The sequence below is a fragment of the Callorhinchus milii genome, unplaced genomic scaffold (genome assembly GCF_018977255.1).
Source record: "Callorhinchus milii isolate IMCB2004 unplaced genomic scaffold, IMCB_Cmil_1.0 Scaffold18, whole genome shotgun sequence".
Lineage (NCBI taxonomy): Eukaryota > Metazoa > Chordata > Chondrichthyes > Chimaeriformes > Callorhinchidae > Callorhinchus > Callorhinchus milii.
In genome coordinates this window covers 1,995,627-2,019,603 of record NW_024704759.1, presented here as the reverse complement: position 1 = coordinate 2,019,603, position 23,977 = coordinate 1,995,627, and the positions used below count along the sequence as shown (strand labels likewise).

General features: G+C 44.6%; 2 protein-coding genes across 2 annotated transcripts in view; both read right to left on the bottom strand.

Moving 5' to 3' along the window:
* dynlrb1 (dynein light chain roadblock-type 1) overlaps window positions 1-4,569 on the bottom strand; it is a gene marked incomplete at its 3' end in the record, with an annotated part of 137,919 nt that extends 133,350 nt beyond the window's left edge. The window contains 3 exon segments of the mRNA NM_001292587.1: window positions 3,103-3,275; window positions 4,045-4,120; window positions 4,554-4,569. Of these exon segments, the coding sequence (NP_001279516.1) occupies window positions 3,103-3,275; window positions 4,045-4,120; window positions 4,554-4,556 (252 nt within the window).
* Window positions 4,570-5,226: 657 nt separating this feature from the next.
* Window positions 5,227-23,977, bottom strand: part of LOC103188616 (E3 ubiquitin-protein ligase Itchy) — a 39,863-nt gene continuing 21,112 nt past the window's right edge. Inside the window, exons 5-24 of the mRNA XM_007908657.2 lie at window positions 23,258-23,392; window positions 22,277-22,337; window positions 21,891-22,063; window positions 21,053-21,275; window positions 20,569-20,664; window positions 20,223-20,397; window positions 19,607-19,667; window positions 19,353-19,437; window positions 18,933-19,061; window positions 18,193-18,265; window positions 17,784-17,855; window positions 17,370-17,458; window positions 16,547-16,706; window positions 15,463-15,596; window positions 15,016-15,156; window positions 14,514-14,634; window positions 13,936-14,040; window positions 12,981-13,077; window positions 12,279-12,351; window positions 5,227-11,559 (exon numbers count right to left, since the gene is read on the bottom strand). Coding sequence (XP_007906848.1) covers window positions 11,460-11,559; window positions 12,279-12,351; window positions 12,981-13,077; window positions 13,936-14,040; window positions 14,514-14,634; window positions 15,016-15,156; window positions 15,463-15,596; window positions 16,547-16,706; window positions 17,370-17,458; window positions 17,784-17,855; window positions 18,193-18,265; window positions 18,933-19,061; window positions 19,353-19,437; window positions 19,607-19,667; window positions 20,223-20,397; window positions 20,569-20,664; window positions 21,053-21,275; window positions 21,891-22,063; window positions 22,277-22,337; window positions 23,258-23,392 — 2,303 coding nt within the window. The 3' untranslated portion in view covers window positions 5,227-11,459. The remainder of the gene's footprint in view (window positions 11,560-12,278; window positions 12,352-12,980; window positions 13,078-13,935; window positions 14,041-14,513; window positions 14,635-15,015; window positions 15,157-15,462; window positions 15,597-16,546; window positions 16,707-17,369; window positions 17,459-17,783; window positions 17,856-18,192; window positions 18,266-18,932; window positions 19,062-19,352; window positions 19,438-19,606; window positions 19,668-20,222; window positions 20,398-20,568; window positions 20,665-21,052; window positions 21,276-21,890; window positions 22,064-22,276; window positions 22,338-23,257; window positions 23,393-23,977) is intronic.

The window sequence follows — 23,977 nt, the reverse complement described above, 5'->3', positions numbered from 1 at the left end:
TCGGGGCCGGACATCTGGTCCTGGGATAAGAGACATCTGCCTTTGCAGAGTGACCTTCTGCTACGTACGTTCAGCTCCCAGCCCTCGCCTCGGCTCGTCTTGATCTAAAGACCTTCCCACCTGCTGGAGCTCAGGTCCTCATTGACCCGATCGCCCTGGCACTCGCCAGGCTCACAACCGTTGCCCCAGGCTCCCGTCTGGCCTCACAGGGAAAGAGCGAGAGGGTGGAGAGACAACAGGCAGCAACGCTGGGGGTTGGGGGTTAGGGGGTGAGTGGGTGGTGGGGGGTTTTTTCTCTCTCTCTCTCGCGTTCCCTGAAAATTCCACCTCGAAACCGACCGTTTTCTGTCCCTGTGTCTGCCTGTTATTGCTGAAGTCGTAATGAAATCGGTCGCTCGTTCCGATTCGCTGTCTGCGGGCGCAACGGCGCCGTGCACGACCGGCTGCTTCTGCCGCGCCTCTCCCGCGCAACACACAGTCACTACACTTTTACGGTCTGTTCTGCGAAGCGTTTTGAGACGTCTCGGCGACGTGATAAGGCGCTGGATCCAATTGCAAGGGCTGATTATCATTGTTGTTATTATTATAGGCTCTTGAAGCCACAGGGGGATGGGTTTGCACACCAGACAGACACCTGGTCGAACCACACTCACAAAAAAAAATGAAAACTGCTGTAAATAAAAGTCTGCATATGGCATCATCATTTTATAACCCCTATAAATAAAGGATATCAGTGTTTTACCGGATGCAAGTGGTTAGGGAACTCAGGGAAGACACAGAGCTCTGTGTGACAGAAGTACACCATCTCCGGGATGAGCTAAATATTGATCTTGAAGGATGCCCCCCCCTCCCTTCCCCACCCCCCCACTGGGTTGCCACCTGCTCCCTCCCCAAACAGCAACACAGCACGAGCCGTGTCACAGATGTTCACTAACAATAATAGTTTAACACCCACTTACAGGGGGCTATTTATTACCTAAAGGCACGGCTAAAGTAAACCCATTAACAAAGTTTACCTACTGATGCCTGGACCGCGAATCTATCACGAGGGCTGGTGTGGGGGGTGACAGGGCTGGTGTGGGGGGTGACAGAGCTGGTGTGGGGGGGTGAGGGCTGGTGTGGGGGTGACAGGGCTGGTGTGGGGGGGTGAGAGGGCTGGTGTGGGGGGGTGAGAGGGAAGGCGTGGGAGATGAGAGGGCAGGCGTGCGGGGTGAGAGAGCTGGTGTGGGGGGTGAGAGAGCTGGTGTGGGGGGTGACAGGGCTGGTGTGGGGGTGAGAGAGCTGGTGTGGGGGTGAGAGAGCTGGTGTGGGGGTGAGAGGGCTGGTGTGGGGGTGAGAGAGCTGGTGTGGGGGGTGAGAGGGCTGGTGTGGGGGGTGAGAGGGCAGGTGTGGGGGTGACAGGGCTGGTGTGGGGGGTGAGAGGGCAGGTGTGGGGGTGACAGGGCTGGTGTGGGGGGTGACAGAGCTGGTGTGGGGGGTGACAGAGCTGGCGTGGGGTGTGAGAGGGCTGGTGTGGGGGGTGAGAGGGCAGGTGTGGGGGGTGAGAGGGCTGGTGTGGGGGTGAGAGAGCTGGTGTGGGGTTAGAGAGCTGGTTTGGGGGGGTGAGAGGGCTGGTGTGGGGGTGACAGGGCTGGTGTGGGGGTGACAGGGCTGGTGTGGGGGGTGAGGGCTGGTGTGGGGGTGACAGGGCTGGTATGGGGGGTGACAGGGCTGGTGTGGGGGGTGAGAGGGCTGGTGTGGGGGGGTGAGGGCTGGTGTGGGGGGTGACAGGGCTGGTGTGGGGGGTGAGAGGGCTGGTGTGGGGGGGTGAGGGCTGGGGTGGGGGTGACAGGGCTGGTGTGGGGGGTGAGAGGGCAGGCGTGGTGGCGAGAGGGCTGAGTGACAAGAGTTTACCAGGCAATTAGCAGCGATAAAATACTCCACAGAAGCTGACACACCTCACCGTGCTGTGCCTCGCCTTATGACTGACTTATTAGAAAAAAGAAGGGAGTTTCTCTCCCTCCCCCAAGCAGGTGTCCTGTCTGACAATCCCCCCCTCAACCCCCCACACCCCCATATGAACTCGGTCGCTCACTTATTTCATGGCTGTTGGCAGGGCTGTCGCTGTGTGCAAATTGTCTGCTCCGTTCGCCCACCAAACACACAGTCATTCCATTTCACAGTAAATCCTGTGAAGGGCTTTGAAACATCGTCCCGATGTGAAAGGCGCTGGATTAAATGTTTAGCAACGTCCCTTAAGTAGCCATGAAGTGAGAGACCAATTTTATTTGAGGGGGAGAGAGGGGGGGGATTGTTGGGGAGTTCACTGGGAGCAAAGGAGGCAGCGAGGGATGTGCAGAAGAAATGACAGAAAGAGAGCGAGACTGACCGCAGATAATAATAATAATATAGCAATATATTCATCTTTACATTTGACACAGCGCCTTATCACGTCTTCGAGACGTCTCAAAGCGCTTCACAGGATATAATGTAAAGTGGAGTGACTGTGTATTTTGTGGGTGAAACGTGGCAGCCAATTGCCCACGGCAGCGTCCCACAAACAGCCATGGAGTCAGTGACCTATTTTATTTAGTGGATTATTGGTCCGGGACACTGGGAGAGAGAAACTCTCTTGAATAGAAACCCTTTTTGAATAGAATCGCAGGATCTTTAACGTCCACCTGAATAGGCTGAAAAGGACATCAGTTTAAAATCTCATCCGCAGGATCATTTTCCCCCATTGCAAGTTCACTGAATTCCCCCCACCCCAAAAAAAAGCTTTTATATTTTTGAGTCCAGTTTTCACCGCTCCTTAGACCAGTCCCTGATTCGGCTGCCCGGGCTCTTGCCCCTCCCTCTCCCCCCCTCCTCCTTCCCCTCATCCTCCTCTCACCCTCTCCCCTCCCCAATTCACTGTGGGCTTGAGTTATTGATTCAGACGGCACACAGCACACTACCAGAGATTCAATCACTACAGAAAGGAAGGAGGGCCTTCCCCTTCGACCGTGCTTACGGTCACCTCCCCTCTCCCCCGGCTCAGTTAGGCTCTGCCACTGTCAAGCGCTCTGGCATCCTATCCTGTGTGAGTGGCGCTGTGTAAAGGCAAGTTGTTGTTGAAGCTACTTTACCCGGAGCCACCATGATCTCGTTTTTCTTGGAGCGGATCCTGAGGAACGTCATATCATTTTGCGGATCTAGATCCCGGATGGTGTTTCTGGCTTTCGTGGCAAACTGATGGATCAGCCCCGCGTACTGAACAGTGGTCGAACTGTCCATGGTCGTCCGGATGGGAATTCCTTGGGAAGGAGAGGGAGAGCCATTTCCAATGAGTTAGGATACAGTATTAACGATCCTTGCCTCCGAACAGCATCTATAACACCAAACTGCCTCAAAAGTCGTCACCAGTAATTGCTGTAAAACGTTGTGACTTATGATTTATTCACAGCAATAATGTACAACCGTGGAGTGAGTGACTGACCAATTTTATCTGGGGAATTGTTGGTCAGGACATCGGGAGAGAGAAACCTCCCCATCTCTTTTCAAAGAGAGTCAACAAAGTACACAGTCAATTCACTGTCCAGTATATTCTGTGAAGCGCTGAAACGAAAAGCAAACCTTCACAGCAACCACAGCCAAACAGGAAGAGAACTTGCACAGTCACTTGACTTCTCTAAACACTGCAGCCAGGAGATATTTTAATTAAATTGCACGACGATTGTAATAAAAATGCAACTACACATAATTTACATATCGTTTCGCCCACACAATACAGTCACAGAGAAGGGAGTTTCTCCCAGTGTCCTAGCCAACAAAAATTGGTCACGCACGCATGGCTGTTTGTGGATCTCTGCTATACGTAACTGGCTGCCGCCTTTTGACCACAAAATACACAGTCACTCCACTTTACACTATATTCTGCGAAGCGCTTTCGACGGCTCAACATCGTGATTAAGGCGTTATATCAAATGCAAGGATTATTATTAATACTAATATTATTCAGACAGCGCTTTTCATGAGGGGAGGACGTCTCAAAGCGCTCGACAAAGAAATGAAATCCATCTGTACCCTCCGCATTGATGACAATAATTCCCGCGACTCCCTTCTGAGTCTGAATTCTCTTCAGGGTTTCTTCAACTTCGGCCTGGCAACAGGAGACAAACGGAGCGGTTAGCGCTGGGTGCCACTGTCAGGGCGCAACCCTCCCCTCCCCTCTCGCCCCCTCGGATGCGGTAAGTATTTTAGATGCTGGGTTGCCAACGGCCAAGGGTTTGCGCGGGTGGTGTCGCTGCTGTTGATGCTTAACGAGCTGAAACCACACAGCTTCCCACCGCGACCACCAACTTGGCGAGCTTCCTGCTGCTTGTCCAGCTGGCACAGCCCTGCCCTGCCCGCCCTGCCCTCCCTGCCCATGGGGGCGGGGGCTGTTTAGCCCAGTTCAGGCTTATTGCAAGATAATGCAATTCACAGAAACACAGACACACTCCCTGCACAGCCCGGGCCAAAGCCATTCACAAAGCAGCAGAGCTGATCCCCCCCCACACACCCACACACACACACACCCACACAGGTCGCACCATCTCCAAGGACTGTCACCAGCAGCTGCCGCAACACTGCCAGAGCTTATACGCACAGCGCGCATGCGCGGCACTCCCCACCCAGCTGGCGATGACCTCACCCCCCCCCTTCCGATACACACCCACAACCCACCAATCAGCGGCTCCCAAACAGCCGGTGACGTCACCCACATTCCCACACTCAGGTCATTGACAAAAAAAGGGCAGCCTGCTAGCAGGTTAGGTTGGGGAGGGCGGGGGGCGCAATCAAGGTAGGCTGACCCGGCACAGCTGGAGGCACAGGACCATCCCATTGCTTTGGTGGTTAATTGGAAGGAATCACCTCAACCATCTCAGGATTGAAAAGAATCAATGTTTTGCCCACAAAATACGCAGTCAATCCACAGGATTTGTCATATAGTCCTGTGAAACACTTGGGAGACCCTCTCATCGACCTGATAATGCGCTATATCAAATGCAAGGATTAGTGTGTGTGTATATATATATAATAAAGAAAAATAGTTGTCTTTTACGTCTTCATAAAGAGGTACTTTATAATAAGCACATTTGATACACTGCTTCATCACGCGGTCAGTCTCCCACTGCATCATAGGACTTTACTCTCAAGTGTAGTGACTGTATTTTCTAGGCAAACCAGCAGCCAACTTGCACAAAATTCACACACACCCAGCAATATGATGTCTGTACAGTTAAGAGCAATTTTTATTTTTTTTTACAGTTAAACTTTTTTTACACACAGGTAAACGGGATAAGAAGCATTCACCGAGAGGCTAAATTAACTTTATTAGCCTTCATCCATTTCTCAAAAGATTGAGTCAGGCTTTACTTAAAAAAAAGAAACACAGAAATATTAACATGATTTACAAACCTCAGTTATCATACAAGTCAAAATTAGACACTTGATATAGGCTTAAAGTCAAAGAAACAATTACATAAATGTCTAAATTATGCAGCTCTTTCAGAAGTGCCATCTATTAGACTTCTATTACAGAACTTGTAAATACTCAATTTTTTAAAAATCTCCAAAAAATCAAAGTATGATGTCAGTGCTATTTATTTATGCATCACAGGGTTGGCTTGGATGGTGGGTATGAGTGAAAGAATCCTAGACTGATGATAGATATCCAATGGATTTTTGAGTATTTGAGGCAAATTTAACACTTCAGGAAATCTCCCCCCACTCCAAAAAAATATTTAAATACACAAAAGGAAGGATTTCAATATATATTTTATTGGGTTAAGGTGGGACAGCATTGACTGCACCATATAGAGGTAGGATACTATGCATGTGCCTGTGAAGGGGAGAAAAATAGAAAGGGAAAATAGTTTATAAACTTTTTTTTTAAGATGGGCAATGTTTTCAAACTCTTATTGTGCCTCTGTGTGTGTTTTTCTTGTATTTAAAATATTTAATGTGGATTTAACAACTTACATTTAATGTAATTATAAAGCTATTTAAAAAAAAACAATATCCATAAAATTTGCAGTGTTTAGGGTTCCACTGTGTGTGTGTGTGTGTGGTTGGGGGGGGGGGGAAGGGGGCAAAGGGTGGCCAAGGTATAAAAGATGGATGGCATCAGAAATATATTCCAGTTGATTTCTGATGGTCAATTCTGAACATTTGTGGTTAGGATCAGAAACCAGCAGGGTTCAACTCAAGAGTTGACAAAACCTGGTGCACAAACACCTGCTGAAGAGTTTGCTAAACAATAAATCCAATTCACCAGGAGAGGTTTGCTTCACTTTGATGTTTTAAGCAAAATAGTTACGTGAAGAACGCAAACACACACACACACACAAAAACAGCTTCATATCTTCCCCACACCCTTTGGAAAGATACCCAACGCAAATTCACAAGTTTTTAAAGAAAAAAGAACCCAATGTATATAAACTCTACATCCATTGGATACCCAAACACGTCTCATCTCCCCATCATGTCTACCCAATGGGTCTCCGTACCACAATCAGATGTCAAAAGCACTGTGCGGATAGGATGGAAAGCTGGGTTGTGTTCACAGTGGGTAAGGTAATAACACACAATTCCATACAACATGCAGTCACTGTTGCTCCAACTTCCAGTTAATTTCTGAATAAAGGCAGCACCTATTCAGCCATAATAGTGTTCCTCCTTCAGTGGTGTGGTATTTACTGTAAAGTCCCCTGCCACTGTTATGTAACTTACTGTCCTTTTTTTGTTTTGCCCACAAAACCAATCCAATTTACAATATATTCTGTGAAGCGCTTTTGAGATTTTTCAATGATGTGATAAGGCGCTGTATCAAATGCAAGGATTATTATTATTTTGGGGTAGGTAGGGGGGATAAAGAAAGTATAAAGGAAGTTAAAGTCACAGGAGTGTGTGATACACACCTGCAGTTTGAGCAAGTTCAACCAGACTAGAAGGGGGGGGGGGGGTAAGAAATCCAGTTCACATTAGGATGCCTACTCTTCCCTCCAAGGCTATTAGTTTTGAGCCCCAAAGAGAGGAGTTTTGAGTTACTCAGTTACAACAGCAAGGATTTTGAATTCAGCTATAGGCTGAAAAATGGACAGGTTATCACACATGTACAACAGGGTCACTCCATTTTGGACGAGAGAAAAAGATCCAATTAGTCAACCAGAAAGGCTGGTATTACGGTATGGAATAATCCCAGACCCACACTGATGTTTTGGGGTAGAGTACATTTGCACAACCCACTGAAGAAACAGGAACACTTTTTTTTCTTTTTCTGCAACTTTGTAGATTGGTGGCTATATAACACACCAGCAATGCTGCACAGCAGAGCAATCGTAATTCAGAAACCAATGCAATTGTTTGCCCATTTATTCACATTTAGTGGGAGTTAATATATTATACTTTATATTACGCTATACATTAGAATTCCAGCCACTGGGGTGAACTGAACACTACATAATTCGCAAAACAATATTCAGGGCAGAGAGAATGAGAACCAGGTTTGAACAGCAAGATAACTAAGGGGAGGTACATATGCCTCTATGGTGTGTCAAAATACTGGACTCAAACCCAGCCCTACTTTTTAATCCGAGTTTCAGAGGAACAGATTTTGGGGCAGGGGGTGGGGGGGTGGAGGAATAGAGAAACTAAGCCATTCCTGAAGCCAGATTCGGTCTTGGTTTGTGTAAGCACCCCTCCCCCCCTCCCGAGACTTGATTACAAGTCAGGGTTGTTTTTCCACTCTTTCGCCCCCTCCGCCAGTATGTTCTTCTGCTGGGGGTTGAATTCCATGGATCCTGGCAATTATTTGGTACCTCGCCCAAATGTCAGCTCTTCATGAGTGATAGCGAGACCAGCCAGATTATTAGGTTATTTTATCATTAGAGCATTGCAGGTCAGACCGATCCTGTCCCGACCCAATATTCACACCCATACATACTTTCCCAGAGGGTTAGTGGATTGTAGTCAGGAGCAGGATGACTGTTTGAGATTTTCTGTTCCCGAGGCCAAGGTGTACAGAGGCTAATCGTCAGACCATTTCCACATCGCCTGCTGAAACCAGCATAAAAGACTGACGCTAGGACCTAGCTGGTCTCTACGGCTCAGGTGGAAAGGTGCGTGCTTTTACACTCAGTTACGGGATAGCAGTGAATCAGAGGTAAAGCCTGACATTCATATTGAAGACGTAACAATTTCTAACAGGATTTTAAAATTCATCAAGACTACCAGATTTATCAACAAACGAAAAAATAATCTATCTACATTCGATACTGTACATTTTTATGATACAATCAAGAGAAATCCTGAAAATTACATTAAAAACCCTAATTTGAGAATGAATTTTGATCTCCTGAACTGAAGCTTCACATGTCGAATTCAAGACACAAGCAGGACCTAAAACTCAAGCCAGACAGATTACAAACGGCCATTTCATTTCTGAACTAATTTACAGAGTGTTGTAAAGTACATACACTTACAGTAAATCCACCCACCCACACACATACACTACCCAGTTCTGATTTATTATGGCTGAATACATAGGCTTCCATTTGAAAAACATTTAATTTCAATTAATTGAAAAATAAAAGCCAACTCCATCCAAATTATAATCGCAGTCAATAAGGAACCACAGTCTCAGAAAATGAGATTCAGATTTCTCCTAGCAATTTGCTAAAATAATGGGAAAATGAAATGTTACTACTCCATGCAATTCCAACCACAAATTTTCTTTCCTCAAAGGAAGTAGCTCATCCCAGGCTACTCTTTGGGTCACGTCTCTATCTACCCTTAAGAGTGAGTGTAAACATAAATCCAACTCACAAGTTAATCCCTTTGCCCCCTTAAAATGAATTGAAATACATTCCTTAAAATTCATTGCCTTAGGGAGCGGGGCAGGAATGGGGGTGGGTCGGGGGGGAGAGAACGGAAACATAATTAAAGATGGAGTGTTTTTTTTCTTCCTTTTAAAAAAAGCACAATCATATCAAAAAGGACAAACAGTGGTTTTGAGACAGTTTTCCAGTGTTGAAAGGGTAAACCCACCTGAGCAGAAAAGGCAAACATTACGTGCATTTTACAAAGACCAAGCTAAAACTCACACGTACACAAGCACCAAAACTTCCTAGAACACCTTCCGCAGAACATTTAGTTGGGTCCGTACAGCAAAAGACTGACTTCATTTCCAGTCCCCTCCGACCACTAACAAGTAAACGAGCAGGACGTAGTCAATGAATGTGTGCGCTGAGCTGGATGGGCTAAATTGCAAAGCCAGTGGCACATTAACATTCCACTTTCAAAAAGGTTCAAACCAATCTAGGCAAGTCGGTGTTAAATCAATAATTACAGTGTGGCCATAAATGAAGAAATATTCGATCAGGAAAAAAATTATTTGGTTGGCTGACCATCACTGTTCTATTGTATACAGGATGTGCAGAGCATAGCTCTCATCTCTTGCCCCAAAACTGCTTGGTAAGATTTGCACAATGCAAATTAAGACAATTGATCGTGTCTGGATAAGCTGTGTTGCCTTTATGTATTTTGCTCAAACAAAAACCTGTCAGCCTTAAGTGTTTGAAGTAACTCCCTTTTGCACTCGTTCCAGGTTGCTCCAGGTGGCGACGGCTGCAAGTTTGCATCAGCTGATCTGCCAGGACAGCTGCAGGAGGGATGCTGCAATTGACCCCAGTCTCCCTGGGTTAGCGAGGGGATGATCAGCCAGGGTTTCTGCTCCCGAGAGTTGTCTACATTACTCCTCAACCGCACCAAGCCAGAATAAGAAGCACAAAGGCTCCACTGGAATTTGTAAAGCAATAGCGCAAAAATTAGTTCAAGTGTGGAGGTCAGGAGACATCAGGATTGGGCTCAGCTGATACCTGCAGCTGTCAGATTCCTCCATGAAATATAGGGCAATGAGTGGTGGAGGGGGCTTGACCTTCAGAGAACGCACCCCAATAGAATGAAAGGAATTGGACGCTTTCAAAGAAGCGTGAGGTGTGAAATTGGAAAAAGTGTTTCATAAAGATCATTTAACCTCAAACTAGTGACTCTGTTCACACACACACGCCCTTTAAAGAAGTGATGAGATCTTCTTCAATTCCAAATAAATTAATTTATAAAAGCCTAATTTATAAAATGTCCACATTTTGTCTTAAGAACCCTATTGCAAACACACGTCTAAGTGAGGATGGAGCGTTCAAGCTAAAACCCAGGTGAGGGCCAGCCACTAAGATGTTCTGAAAAGAAGTTATTCAGGAAGTTTCAATGGCAAGAAAGACATACGAGCTAAAGACATTGAACGTCAGAAACCTCTAACTGGAGACATATTTATTATACAGCAGCCCTTCCTGAATCAGAGGTGTCAGTCAGCGCAACAGACCACAAAAATATTTGCCAACCACGCTCTATAAAACTAGAGCAATGATTGATCTACTTTTGTCATTCTTTTTAAAAATATAGGGCCAAAGCCTTTCTTTTCTAACTAACCTTTTTACAGCGATTGGGTGGGGAGGAGGCGGAAGTATGCAGAGGGAGAGTGACGTATCTCTGAGATAGCAGGGTTCAACTACAACCGGAGCAAAATAACTTGCATTGAGGGATGACACTCCCCCTCGTCATCCATTCAGTAGAAGTGCAGGAATCCAAGTTATTAAGAGTAGACAACTGTTCACCAAGCAGCGCTCCTTCAAAATTTAAGCGACGCTGTAAGAAGGGAGCTCACTATTTTAGCTCACCCTTTGACCTTAATCAAATCATGCGTTTTTTTAAAAAATCACAGGAAAGGAATTACCTAAGGGTAAAGAATATAAATATAAATACACCTTTCCTCTGGGGGAGTGGGGGTCAGGTGGAGGGAAAGGCAGTAGCTGTAATGGCTATAGAAGAGGGGATGTGATACAAACGAGAATGAAAGTGAGAGAGAGAAAAATTGAAGGATTGAGATGGCAGCGATCTTCCTGGCAAAGCTGTTGATTACCTCATGCTCCTAGTTAGTGGTGGGTCAAATGCTCCAGCTTGACTTGTGGGTCAATTTTAAAATGCCACTAATTACAACCCCCTCCTCTGCTCTCTTTCCCTCCCTCATCCCCCACACACTCTTCTTACTCTTAAAATTACTGTCAGCAGTAAGTGGGATCAGCTTGGCTGCTCTTCCATGTACTACACAAACGAACACAGTTGATACTGTTTATCACAGCGCATTAATTCTATTATAAGCGGGTACAATTTTCCTCAATAGATTAGATTCCTCAGCTTGTAAGTACAGACAAAGCCAAGACAAAGCTTTCAGCCATTGCCCACAGGGATTCCCGGCAATGTCCCAACACGGCTGGAAAAACAGATGTCTACTGCAAAGAAAGGCAGGAGAAACAAATCCATCCATCCTGCGCTTATAAGAATCCCCCGATAGACAAGCAGTACAATACTCTCGTGGCCACTGCTATTATGTACAGTGGCTACTCCTGTCCAAACCCTTCTGTTTCTTCAATTGCAAACAGCAACTTTTCCTTCAATTGCTCGTAACTTTTGTACGGTGGCAGGTCCAAGCGATTAAAACTAGAGAGAGAGGAATGAGAGAGAATAAGATAGGATGACTTATTATAATAATCCTTGCATTTGACAGAGCGCCTAATCGCGTTGTGACCTCTCAGAATATTGTGACCTGCAGAATATACTGATTGACTGCATATTTTGTGAGCAAAACTCGCACCCAATACATGCAGTTAAATTCCATATTTAACTTACTGAAAGAATAAGAATTCCGTAAGATGACGCTAAATGTCCCACCCAAGCCTTGTAGCCCCCCCCACCCCACTGATTATATAACAGCTAGATCTTGTCTTCAGAGAATGCACTCTTTCCCTCCCCAGCTATAACCCAAGTTATCCCGTAGCCTCTTCACCCAATAGGTTGGCAGTGAAGGCTGTAAAGACTAAGGTCTGGCTGTCAGCCCAGCTCCCAGCGAGTGCAGCAGTAACTCAGGACAACATGACAAGCTCACTGGGCAAGCCCCAAGGGCAGCTGGTGAGCAGAGTAGAACATTCACAATGAAAAACCAGTTATCTCCTAAAGATTGCACAGGATGAGTTATTCTCTTGCATTTGGCCAAAGTATCTGACATGGGACTGCTCGGTGCCAACACCGGAATCAAATGAAAGAAGGGGCTCTATTCTGGAATGACGACCATCCCTCACTTGGTTGAGGACTAGATCGGAGCATCGGAAGAACAGGCATTTAAGCCGTTTCTTTAGCCGTTGGCTAGGGTGGATACTCACCAAGTATGGCTTCTGGGTAACCAGTTTTCCTTCCCCACCTTTTCAACACAGAATTTCTGAGCGCCGTTGCTCCCTAGTTCAGGAAAACAAATTCAGAGTCGTTACTTTTCACTCTCGGCAATACACTTGGACATTAACAGACGATTACCGAATCACAACCAAGCCACATTCACTTCTCACCCCAACAATTACACTTGCAACAGCAATTACTGGAGAGCGATCACAAGCTGATTTCTAGTTAGCACAGAGACCAATTATAGTGCAGAACAGAGATCGATCGTGGGACATTCTGGCTCTGAATGGCTTGTTACCCTGGCAGCGCTGCGCAACTAAGCCATCTGGGGACACAGCTGCCATCTATAGTTAACAGATCTGCAGCTCATGCTTATTGCTGGGGTGGTGGGGGGGGCGCAGTGAAGTGAAAAGCAAAAGGCATAGGAGAGAACAAAACAAATCACTTGCACATTTCTTCATCCGTCTAAAGAGAAGCCCCGTTAACACGCTGGCTTGTTGGTTGCCATAAAATTCCAACAACAATAAACAACAAGTTACTGTGCCTTTCACGTCGGGAGGGTGTCCCGAGGAACTGGACAGATGGTGGGGAGATGTTAGCTGAAGCTAAAATTTCACGATCACGTAAGGTGCTCTAAGGGAACCAGGAATCAGTGCTGCACCATCAATTTGGGAAACAACATCGCTTACCCATGAGATCAGCAAAACCACCGACAGGCAGGCGGCAGGTCCCTGTGACAAACTGGAGCAAACGCAATCGTTTCTCGTTGTCCATCTCTTTTACAACCTAACAGAGCAGAGGTAGAGGTTATTGCAAACACAACGTGCAATAATCACACACAACCTTAATTCTCTTTAGATTCACTTGACATTCAGATGGATGTTAAAGATCCCTTTGTACAATTTGATAAGAGAATGGAGGGGTGGGGGGTTGTCCCAGTGTCCTGGGCAACACTCACCCCAAGATAAAATTGGTGATTCACAAGAATGGCTTGGATGAAGCACTTCAGCCTATTTGATCTCATCCTTCCAATATCCCGACCTGACCAACTCCCCAACCTATATAAAGCACCTATTTTGTTGTAAAACACACTTTCTGGATGGGGTGGGGGGGGCTAAGAGAAAAAAGCAAGTCAACATATAGCATTGAGGACTAAGACCATCAGGCTGATTTTGCCCCCTCCATAGCAGAAAGCTTGAAGGAAATCTCCTGGGGAAAAGCACACATGCTGAGGATCTTAAGCAGCAGGGCCATTATAAACAAGGAAATTACACTCCTGTAGTAAAAAGTGCTTTAGTACATGATACTCTAGGCAATTGCTATTGTGTCTTTCATCTCAAAACTCTCATGAGCAATCATAGATAATTGCTGTCAAGGGGAGAGACTGTGTAGTTGGGAGCAGAAGCCAGCAGTCACACAAGCAAGGTCCACACAGAACCATGAAGTAAGAAAGCAGAAGTGATGCCAGAGTATCAATTTGTCTGGATGATTTATGTCAGCCAGCACCCGAAGCAGCTCTTCAAATCGTGCCATAGGATCTTTAATGCTCTGAACAGATAGATGGGTTAACATCTCATTCAGAAAACTCCACAGGCAATGTAAAACTCTTCATGCACTGCATGTTGAAACATTTTCAAGCCTTACCTGCCAGAACCAGATTATCTGTTTGCTGTTCCTGTTGTAGTTACGGTAGATTGCGTTTCTCTGCCAGTCGTTCAGGTCGATTTCTTGCATTCCACAAAGCAGCACCTGTGGAGAAAAACAATAGATATGATAGGACAGCATGGCTATTGGAAGTTACTCGTTGGCGCTGAGGTGAGAGAGCGAGGAACCAGCAGAATGTAGAAGGCCACGGCACCTGGGAAGTGATTAACTTTTAATACGTTTGAACAGTGACCTGTCTGTACATGTACAACTAACCCAGGTACAGCATTAGCACACTTCTTGACCGCAATAGCTCAGCAGTACAGGAACATGCTCCCCAGCTCACCCCACCAATAGATTAAGCAAATAAGATGTGGGAACTCACGTCATTTTGGTCACCTCGCAAAATGATGGCAAAGGTCTAGGTATTTATCTCAACAACAACATTTGTATTTATTCTCCTTTGCTATAACAAAGCAAAAGTAGCTGCCACTCCCTCCGGCCAGGCATAGAAAATATCAAAATAGTACAAAGGAAAGTTGAGTCACAGACTATCTTAGCATCTAACAGCTCAATACCTCCAATTCTTTAGCATCAAATGACTGAAGATAATGTAAGGGAAGCACTTCATTGAATCCCTCCAGGAAGGCCTGTGTCTGCTCCTCAACCCCGCGTGATAGTCTCCACTCAGCTACAAGCCTGGAGGGTGAGAAGCACAGTTTAACGGCGTAATCCATACACTGCTCTTTCACAGCAAATTCAAACAGCAAAAACACACCAAACAAAATCACTGTATGATATCGACGGGACTGAGACTTGGGTTAGGTCAGCAAATGCTTTCGTTTGCAGAGTTTAGCAATTCCTCCCTTCCCTAGTGAAGGGATTTAAAGGTGATGATAAATTCAGGTATGAAGTATTCACTTAGACACAGTATTGTTGCACCCACAGAAAAACAGTTAAGCCACTTTACAATATATCCCATGAAAAGCACTTTGAGACATCTCGATGACATGATAAGGAGCCGTATCAAATGCAAAAGTTATTACTATCGTATTTGAGGATATGGACATGTAACCTTACCCAATGTACTCCTCTTTGTTCTCTTCAGTGACCAACAAATTGTTGCCGCCTGGTTTCAGTTCTTGAGTTCTAATTTCACCTAAAATGTCCTTGTCGACTGAGAAATACATTTCAAGGTCACACTCCTCCAGGTTGTTTTCCCTACAGACAAGAAGAGCATTTATGAGTGGAAGTGAGAACCAATTACCTGAAGCAAGAAGATTAAACACACAAACTGTGCTTTGTTATTTTATGAATCAAACAGTTTTGAGGTAAATTGTCAAATCGCAATAGACATTTAGAGGGTTTGTTATGCGTGTTTTGCCATGAAGTGCCAAGGCGCTATATCAAATGCAAGGATTATTATTAAATCAGTTTATTGGAAGCATTTGAAGGCACTTTACAATATCACGAATGATGGAAGTGGAGCGACTCTGCGCAAAAAGACTGCAAGCAATCTATGAAAACCTTATCCAGATGAGAGAGTTGTAAAACTCTGGATCGATAGATTCCAAGTCTTTGGTTTGAATGGGTTTGCTCAGCATTCGCTTGTAGAACGGCAGGGAGAATCCCGTGTCGATGAATTTCCCGTGGAATAATGCCTGCCAACAAAAAGGACATTTTTTTAAAAAAAGGGCACCTGAAAAACAACAACAACTTGCATTTACATAGCGCCCTCACGCAGAGTAGCACCCAGAGCGTTTGACAGTGGCAGAGCAAGACACCAGGATGGGGAAAGGTGACCATAGGCACAGTCGAAGAGGGAGGTTTTCAGGCGCAACCTGAAGATGGAGGAGGGGGTAAGACAGACGGATTGAGTAAGAGTGCTCCAGAGTTTCAGGGCGTAGTGGCTGTACACGTACACGCTGGCTGGTGCTCAAAACTGACACACCAACGCACTTCAGTATGCTAAACAGACTGATGGGCCCTCAGGCAGTTCACATTACTATGAATAATATTGACCATCATTAAAACACTCTGAAACTAGTGCTAGATTTCTTAGTCAGACAGCCTTCAGAGCAAGATGGTGCAATAATACAGCAACATAAGAATATGAAAAGAAATACTTGCAATTGCAAGCTGGTCTGCACCTGCAGCAATGTGCACTAATTTTGCATCGAAAACGTCTTTAAATCCAGGCGATATTTTTACATACTTTCCAATCACACGCTCTTAAATATGCATTTGGGTTTATTTGCCGAACATTAGAAATGTAAAACAAGTTTTTTTTCACGGGAAGGATTTTTTTTATATATACAGTCACTGCACTTTACCCACAAAACACAGTCACTGCACTTTACAGTATATCCTGTTAAGCACTTTGGGACGATCTCCCCATGTGAAAGGCACTGTATCAATTATAAGAGTCATTGTTATTCACTTGATTTCTAATTAATCTCATTTTGTGAAGCATTTAGAGACGTTTCTTTTATGTAAAAGGCACTGTATAAATGTAAGGTGTCGATCTGGAAGCAATAATTTTCCCTTCCTTACATAAACAAAACGGCAACACACAGATCCTTTCAATAATAATAATAATCTCTGAGTTTACCATGGCTATGAAGCGGCCGATGAACCGGAAATATTTCAGATGGTCTGGGTTGATGTAGGATGCTGGATTGATCTGCAAACAATAATTTTCCTTGCCAGCGTACTCAAAGAGGCAATACATGGGGTTCAGAACTTCGTGGGAAAGCAGAAAGAACCACTCTCTGTTCAGAAGAAACACACAATAAAATAGCAAGTCATAAGAGCCAATAATTTATTTGCCACTTGATAGAAAAACATCTGTAGTGAGGGACACAGATCTGTAGTTCGGTCAAGACTCTTTGGCCAACTGTGAGGCCAGAAGCAGTAATCATCCGGCTCCAACCATTTCTCAATGGGTGACTTCATCCATTGCTGAAGTAATAAAAGTTTTCCCTGGGAGTGAAACATCTGTTGAGTTTCGCCCACAAAATATACAGTCACTCCACTCTTACAGTGTGAAGCGCTTTGAGACATATCGAAGACGTGATAAGGCACTATATCAAATGCAAGGATGATAATTATTACATTTGCTGTGTCAAGAGGATTCAGGCAATGATACAGACTGAAATTCTTTAAGCACAGAAAGTCAATTTGCCCTATGCTCATCTGTGCCAAGGATTGGCAGCTTGGATTCATCTCCCAGGGCAAACAGCCCACTAGGTGAGGGTCTGGCTAAGATCGGGAACACGCCCTGCAAATATCAGAGGCTACCCCTCCACATCTTGGTGCTTTGCGCTATCCCTGAGCATCATTGTGATACGCATGATTCCTTGTGAACGCCCCAAGACCCTGTTCCGCCCCGCTATAAAAATACACGTTGTTGTTGTCATCGTTGTGTTACTCACCTTGCCACACCGCCGTAATCTAAACCTTCCTCTCCTGGGAAAATGATCCACAGTCGTCTCCGCAAATCTTGAGGGTTAAAGCTCATAATCTGAAAGACAAAGCGGGGAATAGTTCTGATAACAATTAACATCTGGGTTGACTTTGCTGATCTTTGCAGCTCAAAGCATAACAGTTGTCCCCAGCAACCCCCGGGTTAGGGATCAAATCAGCTAGGACGCCTGCTTTGGGTTTCTAACCAGCATCCCACTGTTTTGTGTGTACAACTGGGTTATGATAGGCTCAGGTTGCGATGCTCCTCTCAAATACTCTAAGGTCACTGATGAAAAATAACCACTTTGGCCAAGGTCAGGGACTTCAGATGAGAAGTGGATTGAGAGAGAGAAAAAAGAAAATCACAAAACATCAAAATGTACCTGCTGAAACGAGTCCTCAAACAAGGTTTTTCTCGTCACAGTTATCTTGATGTGCTGAGGTGCAGCCAGTTGCTAGAACACAAAATAACAACAACAAGATTACATTTGTATAGCGCCTTGCACGTCGGGAGGACATCCCAAGGCGCTGGACAGAGTACAGCATTTCAGACCCGAGCTGGGGTGGTGGAGGGGGCCGATGTCATGGTCGAAGAGGAGGGTCTTGAGGCGGGACTTAGAGGCTAAGGAGGGGGCGAGGCGGAGTGACTGGGGGATGGAATTCCAGAGGTTGGGGGCAGAGTGGCTGAAGGCTCTCCCGACAATAGTATAATAATGTGTATTATAGAAACTAGTCAGATGCAAATCATTCAAAAAAAATTGCATTTTGTTTAAAAAAGCTCATCAAACTCACCTGACACCAGAACCTGAAATAGGAAACTTTGGATCTGAAATCTCGCACGTACGCAATGTTTGGACCATTTGCTCTGAAAAACACACGGTTGGGGGAGAAGAGAAGAAAGCTGTATACACCAAAGAATTTTCTTATGTTCAACTTGCATTTCCTATCAGTTTACCTCCAAGCATTCTACAGCAGATGTAGCAGACGTTAACAGGCCAGATTGCACCCTGTTCTAACACTGGACTGACCTCTGTAGCACTGCTTATTGAGGGTACAGTTGGCACAGGATTTCTTTCTCTCACAATGGACTGAAGCTAAACAGAGCAAAGAAATCAGGTCTCAAAAGGTACAAGGATTCCTACGTAAAACCCACACTTACCTGTGCTCCACACAGGAAAAAATTCTCCATCACTGATTCTATCATTCCCATCTCAAAAGGACTACCAACTCAGGAGCAATGATCTGCTGGCTGCTTGTGGACCAGATTGGTGATAAGTTTTCAGTATAATTTAGCTACGGGTGGCAACAAATTTGCAGTCGCCACAACAAAACTGTCCCAAATTGCATTTAACTTAAAACCTTGTACAGCCAGACAAGAGGAGATTTCACCGTAGCACAATCCAGTGCAAGAGGTAACGGGGTAAAATCTAAGTCATCCAGTTTATTTTTAAAAATATATATTTATGATATATATATTCTTTTGAGACAGAAAATTAACTACAGTAATCTGATCAGCAAACTTTAAGACTTACAGAGCGGACTTTCCAGTGCGCGGGTCAATGTACGTTGTAGTCCTTCTGTTGTGATCCACAAAGTATGGAACACCATCAACTGTGAAGCGCATCTCCCACCCATCTGGCAAGGGCTTCTCATTCAGAATACTACCACAATGGAGCAAACATGTGTTACTGGTAACAGACAAGACAAGCATTGCTCCAATACAAACACTACCTTTCCGACCAGCCAGACTGAATCGTTAAGAGTCCTTTCCAGTACCGTACACTCCTACCAGTATATCCTGGCAGCGCATGTCTTAGAACAAAGTTACCACCGTGCCACAGATAAAGTGCTTAGCTGAATGCTTATTATAACTGGCAATTGATAATGACAGCTAATTCTGTACATCGGGGATTACACGTTACAGCAGACAATAACTTCACTGCGTAACTCACCCCACAGTCCTGGGATCCTCCCACTGAGTGGTACGTGTTAGATGGTTTACAAAATACAATCTCCCATTGCTGTCTGTTCGTTTTTCTACAGGAATGAAAAAGAAAGTCAAGAACAACTAATGGGTTTTTATGCTCCAAATATGAAAATAAGTAAATCTCTCCTTAATCCGTTTAAGTGACCAGAGGGAACCCGAAAAAATTAAAAGCACCTAAGATTAATATTGTCTGAGAAAGTCTAATTCAGCTGCACTTACCCCATCCTGTTTGCATTGGGCCGAGTGGGTCAAATTCAGGCTGCACTACCTGCTCGGGGTACTGCAATTGAGGGGAAGAAGTGAAAGCATCAGGAAGAGAACTCTCAGAGACCTGGTAAAGAAACAGGTGTAGTACAGGCAGCCGTGAAACACTTGCAACAAATGCTAGAAATGTAGAGTTTTGTAGCATAGTGCTCTTGCCTCGCCCGGGGCAGCTGTTAGCAGGTCGCTTTCCGGGGTAATAATCCCTCCCAAAAATATCATGACCAGTTACTCAATCCACACATGTTTGTGGGACATCGTTGTGCGCAATTAGCTGTCTGGTTTCACCTACAAAATATACACACTCCACTTTACAGTACATTCTGTGAAGCACTTTGAGATGTCTCAGCGACATGATAAGGTGCTATACCAAATGCAAAGATGATTATTATTATTATAGCACTAAAATATTTTGAACTGAAACGATCTATAAAGCAAGCTATTGGACCGGGACCCACGTCTGCAACAGGTGCCAAGATCATATCTATACGAATCCTCACACCAGAGTTCCATTTCAACCCTTTTAAAAGGAGGTAGGAGGAAGAAAAAACCTGCGGATATAAATGTTACACACCGAATATATATAGCGCTGGTTGAACTGCTGCATTGCTCCCTGAAGCTGGTTTCTCTGTGACTGCCACTGCTCAAAGTTCCTGACTGACTCCACTGTCGGTCGCTGCCATGTGGTTGTCCTTGTCATGTGGTCGACGTAGTAAATGCGGTTTCGCTCATCGACCCGCCTCTCCCAGCTACCGAGCAAAACAAAACAAACGTTGAGAGAGGGTTGCATTGGGCAGTGCCTGCCATTTACAGAACCTGCATTTTCCAGCACCTTGAGATGTTTCAATGACGTGATAAGGCGCTATATCAAATGCAAGGATTACTATCATCATCATTCTTATCCACATTTGCTGGCTTACCCCGGGGGTAATGGCTGTGGCCTTTCCCATGTTGTGCGTTTTTCAATGTGGTCTACAAAATACAGCCTGCCATGCTGATCCACTCGCTGCTCCCAGCTATAAAGGGGCAAAATAATAAATAAATGAGTCAGAAAATGTATTACGTGATCTTTAAATCCAGCGGACAGAAGCTGCACACCAACATGTTGTGTGCAATGTTCCCTTGCAGCATGAAACTATGATTGGAGTCTTGCCCTCCTGACTTATCACACACACACACACACACGAGCAGACATTTTCAATACGTTTGTTCCATGGAAGATCTTCTAGAACAGAAACATCAATGCCCGATCAGAGATTCTGACCCCTTTATTGCCCCAATCCAAAGAAAATGGAAGCAGCGGAACAAGTTTAAATATTAAGATACTCCAAATCGCTCACAAGGTAGGAGATATTACTTTGAAAAATGCTTGACTGAATGCACTTCCCATAAAAGCAGTCTTACCCTGGGGCCAGTGAACCTGTGTTGACTGAGCTCAACGGTCGATCATTAGGAGAAACTGGTGGTGGTGGTGGTGGTGGATGTGGAGAGCGGCCGCTTTCTGTGGCTCCAGGTACACTTGTAGAGGTAGCAGCCTCAGGCACAGTGTCAGCTGCAGGCGAGGTATTGTCAGACAACGGGACGTTCTCCAAGGGACCTGAAGAATGTCCGTTTGCACTGGCTGTCACTAACAGAGCAGAAAATTAGGAAAGAGTCCTATAGCTCATTGATCACTAGTATTGGATTCACCAATTTCATAGCAACTCTTATCTCTGGAGATATGACTAAACTCCATTACGCTACTTTCATTCCTGAATAGTTAATGATTGTAGAAAAGAGGACTGGACAGTGCTCTCAAAGGTAGGTTGAGGAGTTTTAGCTGGCTCCAGCAGTATCCAAACACACAACCTGGGGTCTCCAGGCCTTGGCTCTGAGCAACGTGGACCTAAAACTATCAGTAATTAGGGTGTGTTTCTCCAGGGAGACTATGTATTCCATATGTAGCAGGGCCATACATGTGAAACGGTTTGGTTTTTGTATGTGCCAGACACTGATTGATCAAACAAAAACAGTGGAACAGAGTGTTGAATAACCATGAAAAGCATGGTAAATTGTATATAAGAAAAAAGCGTAACTGTACAAATTGATTATATTGTGATGAATACTGTCAGGTTATCAAGGCAACCGTAAAACATAAATTTTGAAGACCTACACCTGCTCAAAACTCCCATCAAGTTTCAAAACATCACGTTGGGAATGATACACCATCTACAATAGATCAGGCCATGTCTTGGAGACTTACCCACAACGCTACCAGGTCTGGCTGGGGTTGCAGGCGGAGGTCGGGTGGGCCTGGGAGGTCTGGAAGGCTTTGATGTTTTGGGAGAAGGTGAAGGAGTAACTCTGCCATTCACAGTAAGTCCTTCACTCGTCCCCGCTTCTGATGAGCCTTGTGAGATGGCATCCCCATTCACACTAAACAGGAGAGAACCCACAAGTGGTGCGAGAATTCATTGGTCAAATTTATCAATGGAGAGAGAAATGGAAAGCAACAGCTGCCACCACCAATAAATACCTCAATAGGAATTATATCTAGAAATCCAGATGAGACAAAGGAAGCTATCAATTGTTATCCGATTTCAGGGCTTAGTAGGAACTCTTAAAAATCCTGAGTGGACCAGACCTTACCTTGATGGATTTAATACATGAACCTCACTGCTATTTCCATTAATTCCACTTTGTGAGCTGCCTGAAAGAGACATTAAGAATACAATGATAAGTTTGTAACAAAAGTTTGTCCCAGCGCCTTGGGACATCCTCCCGACGTGAAAGGCGCCATACAAATGTAATTTTGTATGGTAATATCACTCTGACAAGTATTTTTAAAATTGGTTATTATTTGAGAAATACCTTGTTAAAAACAATGTAATTCCAGACTGTTTCATATTGCAGGTCAGGTAACTGCTTAGTGAAATGCTGGAGCTTCATGTTTAGTTCGCAACATCCAATGAGATTTGCAATAATTTCACAGGATTTAATATCCTCTTTATGTACAGTCTAGAGAAAAGCCTGGTAATCAACTGCAAATTTCTTGATTATAAAAAATAACTACTTTGCACTTCAATTTTCCCCACCACCAAAAGAGCACGCTTCTTTAAACCACCTCAATAATATTGACCAAAACACTAGAGCCATTAAATCAAAAAAGCCTGCTCTACTGTTTAAGAAAAAGTCACAGAATCATAGAATATTACAGCACAGGAGGAGGCCATTCGGCCCATCGTTCCAGTACTGGCTCTTTGGAAGAGCTATCAGTCCCACTCTCCTGCTCTTTCCCCATATCCTTGCAAGTTTTTCCTTTTCAAGTACCTATCTAATTCCCTTTTGAAAGTTGTTTTGAATAGGTTTCCACCACCCTTTCAGGCAGTGCATTCCAAACCGCAACAACCCTCTGCAAAGACATTTCTCCTCATCTCAGATGGAGATAAGTATAGCACTTCTGTGACCTTTCTGAAATCAGACATGGTCCCAAATAGATATTACTCCAATTTGAGATGACCAAATAATTTGTAGAGTTGACCTTTGACTCGTAATTGGTTACACCCAATGGAAGTTAATTTACACCATGTATACCTAAAAGGAGAATGGGACCTCAATATTCTTACATACCTGCTGCTGCTGTATCCTCATTACATAGGACCTCTGGATCTACAGAAAGCCCGTCCAGCGACACTAAAAGCTCCCCAACAACTTCCTCAGAATCGCGGTCAGTAGCCAGTGATAATCTTATAATGACATCGTTGACTGAAAAATACACAGAGAAGAAACGTAGCAACACAGACCCAATACTCAAAATTGTAAAGCAGTTACAAAGTGCAATGCAAATACAATATTCTCTGTTCAGCAACGCTTTTTGATTTGGAGTAAAATACCCTAGATAGGGTTTCAGTAACTTCAATGACTTAAATGGAGTCCCGTAGCGGTTAGCTCACTCGCCTCGCAAGCGAGAAGACCCGGGTTCAATTCCAGGCAGCGCAAAACCTTAGGCAAGTTTTCTTACTCCACATGCCTCTGTTTACCTAGCAGTAAGTAGGAACCCAGTTGTTAGTTGATTGTTGGATCACTTCTTGGGGGTAGTAATTCCTCCCCCCACCCCTGTTAACGTGGTAAGAGTAGTGTTTATTGCATAAGATGAAACGTGAGGTTTAACAATCTGTAATCAAATTATACTACATATAACATCACAATAACAATACAACACATCTATATGATTAAAACATTTACCACACAGCATGCCCTCAGGGATTGCTCAGTATTCCAGACAAACAATACACCTCAAAATACAGAAAACGCAGAGATCAGCCCTTGGAAATCCCTCAGGGACAACTG